The 5,362-nt window shown below is 38.7% G+C and overlaps 1 protein-coding gene across 2 annotated transcripts; it reads right to left on the minus strand.

The window, feature by feature from the left end:
• Positions 1 to 699: 699 nt before the first annotated feature.
• On the minus strand, positions 700 to 5,135 carry rhogd (ras homolog gene family, member Gd). 2 transcript variants are annotated; one of them, XM_014006043.1, is made up of 3 exons: positions 5,053 to 5,121; positions 3,802 to 3,887; positions 700 to 3,601 (listed from the first exon to the last, which is right to left on the minus strand). In XM_014006043.1, the coding sequence occupies exon 3, from the start codon at positions 3,570 to 3,572 to the stop codon at positions 2,997 to 2,999; it is 576 nt and encodes a 191-aa protein (XP_013861497.1). In that variant the 5' UTR covers positions 3,573 to 3,601; positions 3,802 to 3,887; positions 5,053 to 5,121; the 3' UTR covers positions 700 to 2,996. The 2 variants fall into 2 exon arrangements, with proteins under 2 accessions (XP_013861497.1, XP_013861498.1); XM_014006044.1 differs by lacking the exon at positions 3,802 to 3,887 and having other exon boundaries at positions 5,053 to 5,135.
• Positions 5,136 to 5,362: the final 227 nt, after the last annotated feature.

The raw sequence follows: 5,362 nt of genomic DNA on the forward strand, positions 1-5,362 counted from the left end.
GTTTCCTGAGCTCAACTTTAGTTTTGAGTAAAAGTGTGACTAATGTTTCTTCTTCACCTCCGCATGACTTTGACCTTTTAATATGTCRTCATCACTGTGCAGCATATGAGTCAGTCAGCTCAGTGCACAAGCAGCAAGAAAAGCGCTGTCACTAATGATACGGTCCATGGCATAGACAGTATAGGCAAATGCTAATGGCTCTGTTCATCTAGNGGAATGACAAGCTTTGAATACTTATTCAGATTATAAGAAGCTGAAGCACTGTGTCCATCTAGTGTTCAGATGTGGGAACTGAAACAGCACAAATATGAAAGAACATGAACATTAAATGAGAAACTGTGGTTTCCTGAACTCAAAAGTGAGTAGCTGCAAATCAGTATGGCTCAGTTGAACTTTATTTCTAGCTAACTGCTAGAAGTAGCTAAAAGTGGCAAACGTTAGTGAAAAGCAGTATAAAAACAAAGAGGACAAACCTAAAGCAAGTTAATTTAGAAATTTGAAAAATAAAAATAAAATGGAGACATTCTGTACTTTGAGGAAAATGTTTGTAAATGAACTGTAATACATAAAAATGTTACAAAAGTTAGCACCCATCTCCTGCAAGAGCTGTTTTGGTATTTGACTAGTGCAAAATCTGCAACACTAAAACTGCAAAAATAAAATACAAACTAGTTTATGGTTACAAAACAAAGCAGCCCRTTTGGTTTTAGGCACTATTTTATTTGGTATAATTTAAAATCATCTCACTGTTAGTTCATTTATACAAATATGTTTTTTTGTTATTTATAAAACAATTAACAGAATTCTACAAATCACGTTCCCAGTGTAAAAGCGTAGTACCACGCATATGGTAGCATACTGCTCCAGGACACGGAGAGCCCACAGGTGTTTGTTCCACTTAAACAGAACTGAGTGAAATAGGGACATGACAAAAAATAAAAATAAAACAAAAGATAAATCACCACAGATGAGTTTTACTTCTCGTGCACATACATTCAACTACTGCAGATACTTGGGAAATTTCGCACATCTTTCAGATCTGAAAGCACATAGCTCTTCATTTACCCCAGATTTTAGGCAAACAAATATCCTGCACTGAAGTGCAAATGAAAACAAGGGTTGGTATTATTGCTAGTAATGTGAGCAACAAAAAAAAAAAGCTACAGATTTGATATAAAAATATTTTTTGAAAAATAGATTAAAAAAATCTTCAAATGCTGCAAAGCAACGCCAACGCAGCTATTGTTAACCGTGCGAGCRAGCTGCGCTTCTTGTGCTTTCACTGCACCATGCAAGGCAGGGATGTAAACCACAATCTGTTAAGAGCTGTGGGCCCGTCAGCTCTGTTTCACAAATGCAAAGTTGCGCAGCGTGAGAAGTCAGTTTAGCACCTGTGTCTCACAAAACAAGAAAAAAAAAAACTTTACAGAGTATTTACTGGCAGGAACTATTACTGAAAGCTTTTGAAATTTTTAAACAAAACAATTTGAATTTGTTGGACCTGTGCTTATAGATTTCTCATAGCACTGGCAGCACTATGATGAGACCCTTTAGGTTGGTAGTTCTGGTGTGGTCTTTGGTTTAAATAAGGCACCTGACCGAGTAAAAGGCTCCTTCCGTAGAGGTGTGTCTTAGGGCTAACAAGGCTGGTGGGACGCTGCTTCTTTAAGGCAAAACTGTTATTCACCTCATCAAAACATTACAGGATAAGAAGTATACAGCTTTATGCAAACCGGTTAAAACATTCTGGTAATATATGCTACAATGAGTTGATTATAAAGTGGCCTTTGTTGACCTTTGCACAATCATGTCATTGACAACGGGAAGCATTGCGGAGTTCTAGTTTATCATATGTAAGAATTAACAACAGCACACATACAGTTTACTGATCAGATAAACATGAGCTATTACAAAAATATATTTAACTTTGGCCATAACCGCACATGTAAGTTAAAAACATTTCAGGATTAAGAAAAATCATTTACAAAGTAAATTCACTTAGAAAAAAAATACAGTCTCCTTTACCAGGATGTTTTTAGGCATGGTTTTTTTTTAATAGCACTCGGTGTGAGCTCAAAAATGTTCAGATGTAGACAGAGGAGAGCCACCCCGCTACAATCAGACTTCCTGAATACGATGACTCGAGGAATCCTGTACCAGTATGGGTAATTTTAGCAGAGGCCTTAGGACATTTGCTCCTCTGTTACAAAAAAAAGAGCGGAAATGGTTTGCGGCTCTTAATGGGCCCAGTTTATCTTCAAAGACCCACTGGCTTCTCCATGTGTGGAAGAGAGCGAGCGAGCAGTGAAATAGGTTGGAAGTGCAATCTGTCAGRCAACTCTAACATACCAAACTTAGCACAAAAACAACTGGCGARAATTTAACCTTTAATCTTTGCATTTGGCTAAAGGGTACTGGTATGTATCYAGGAGTTGAAACACGCTCAAGCTGCTTAACGTTAAAAACTTTAACTTCTGCTTGAATGTTTTTTTTACATCTAATATGCAAATCAAAAGATCTTGGATGGCAACCTTTGCTCGAGACCCAACGAGATGCAACGTAGGTGAGAATGTGAGGTAGTCATTAGTTCTCCACCTGAACACACACAGATCTCCTCTCTCAAGTCAATTTGTTGGTTTGTTTAGAAGTTATGGCTTTCGCTGACCATAATGAACATTTTATAAGGCAAAGCATAGAAGCAATAAATCACGAGCAGATGTAAATTTGAAAATGTGTAAATATCAAAAGTTAATGGAAGGAAAGTAGAGGAGAGACGGTCGGTTGCCTTCATTTAGAATCAGTCACTTTGGTGAAGATGGCAACACAATTAGATGCTCCAGGAGATGATGAGTCAGGAAAACAGGAGTAACACAGGTGCTGAAAACTGACAGAAGTAGGTTGGAAGCAACCAGATGGTATCCTTTATCCCTCAGCTTTCCTGTGCATCTGTGGACCTCCATCATCCCCCTTCATAGTCCAAACCTGGGAACCGTTCATTACAACAGCACGCACTTCTTGTGGTTCTTTTTTGTGACTGGATACAACACGGCCCTCACAGCTTCAGCGAACACTTCTCTTACACCGTCCTGCTGCAGCGCAGAACACTCCATGTACTTGACGGCTCCGATCTGCTTGGCCAGGCTGTTGCCCTGCTGGTTGGTTGTAGGGGCCGTACCCGACTCTTTTAGCTTCTTCACTGTTTCTGCGTCGCCTCTCAGGTCTTTCTTGGTGCCCACCAGCAGAATGGGCACGTTGGGGCAGTGGTGCGACACCTCGGGGTGCCACTTGTGCCTGACGTTGGCGTGGGAGGAAGGACTTCCGATCGAGAAGCAGATTATGAACACGTTGGTCTGAGGATAGGAGAGGGTGCGCAGGCGGTCATACTCCTCCTGGCCCGCCGTGTCCCACAGGTTGAGGCTGACGGTGCGGCCATCCACGCTCATTTGAGCGCTGTAATTGTCGAACACTGTGGGAATGTACTCTTCTGGGAAGGCATTGGTCGTATAAGAGATGAGAAGGCAGGTTTTGCCCACTGCCCCATCGCCCACCACAACACACTTAATGGTCTGCATCCTGCTCAAGACCACTGGGGCTGCAGCACCTAAAAGCAGGAGAGAAAATAAAAATTAACCAGTGGTACTTTAAGTAAAGAGTAATTCTTGACCATTTTTCATCAACCTGTTTTTCTATAATGGAAAAAAAAATATTAATACTAATGTGGAAGAACACATTTTTATTGATGACTAACAACAAATCCAGTTCRGCCTAATTACTGTTGTGTTGAAAAGCAAAGCCACTTACAATCAAAACTAATTTCCTCGTTCAGAAGAAGCAAACATTTGATCTATTCCCAGGAAGACGGTATAATTAGCATCTGTGCACTCTCCCTTAGAGAAAAAACAACATATAAGCACACTTAACAAATTAAACCAATAAAAACAGGATTATTTTGGGGGTAAATAATAACCAGTAAAAACAAACTTGACGAGACAGTTGGATATTTTGTTTAACTTTCGAAAAATTTTGCTTTTGAAGTATCTGTGAAAGCTAAATTGTTTAATATAGGACATTTGTTCATCGTTATTAGTCTCACTTCTTTCAGAATATTTTATTTAATCAAAAACATCATGCAGTTTCTTATGAACAACACAAAACTTATTCTGGCAGCAGATATCCTGTTAATTGTCAATAACATTTCATTTTATTGGGAAGCAAAGGCAGATCAACAAAATGTCAGGGTTTTATGAGAATGACTAATCTACATCCCATTCACTTTCAAATCCTGATATCATTGTACAATAAAGACAGAAGTTTCATTTAGGTTTAAATGTTGATTTCAGAAATTAAAAGGGAAACTTCAAAACTTTAATCTTGCACTAAAACATAAACATTAAGTTGACCAAAACGACACAAAACGAAAGTAACAGGCTAAAACATAATTACGTTAGTCAAAGACAATACTGAAACTAAATCAATATTTGATAAAGACAAACGCCATTTAAAACCACACATTTCATAGTAAAGATTTCATTCCCACCGTGAAGAGAGTAGCAATTACAATGAAGCTTACACAGTTCCTGAAGGTTAAGGCTGACATTTTATGATAAGTCCAGCTATTAAACTAGTTAGCGTCCAAGCTAGTAGCCACCGTTAGCTCATTGACGTAGCGTTAATTATCTTTACATCAAAAAACTATGCTACAATTTAGTTCCTCAATAATTTCATTATTTTAAAATAATCTCTCTGATTAATGGTCCACGTGTGGATTCATAACAACACGCACTTTTATGTCTGTAGCTGACTGGTTTCGCGTTTTTTTCACTTMTAATACTAGGCGTTCCCCCCAAGCTAAGGAACTAGCGTACTTGGCAGTTAACGGGCTAACAAGTTAGCAAACAAGCTGAAGCTTAATTTTAAAACACAGTTAAAATGGTTGTTTTCTGAACCAACACCCCACAGACAGTCACTTTAAAAATTCTACTTTAAAATAATATATACATTCGGGACAATAATTTGCTTTACCGGTAAAAGAAGAAGGACTTTGTAACTTACCGCCACTTAGCTTGCGAGCTTTTCTTGCCTAGTAGTCAATCACAGCCGCATCCGGGGAGTCGCCCGTTACGTAAACATTGACGTAAGAACGCAACTAACGCTGGTGAATGTAGTTTCAATTTCTACACCCATGTCCTTTGTTTGACACTAGATGGCAGTGTTACACACAGACAAATTGCAGAAGCAAAGACAAGATAGGTTATGTTATGTAGTTTATTATAGCTCAGATTGATGTTGTTTACTGCACTTGATTTTCTTTTAGTTATTTCCTCTTCTGTCTCCCGATTTTTTGTCACGACAGGACAGAACC

This window comes from Austrofundulus limnaeus, unplaced genomic scaffold (assembly GCF_001266775.1).
Source record: "Austrofundulus limnaeus strain Quisiro unplaced genomic scaffold, Austrofundulus_limnaeus-1.0 Scaffold34, whole genome shotgun sequence".
Lineage (NCBI taxonomy): Eukaryota > Metazoa > Chordata > Actinopteri > Cyprinodontiformes > Rivulidae > Austrofundulus > Austrofundulus limnaeus.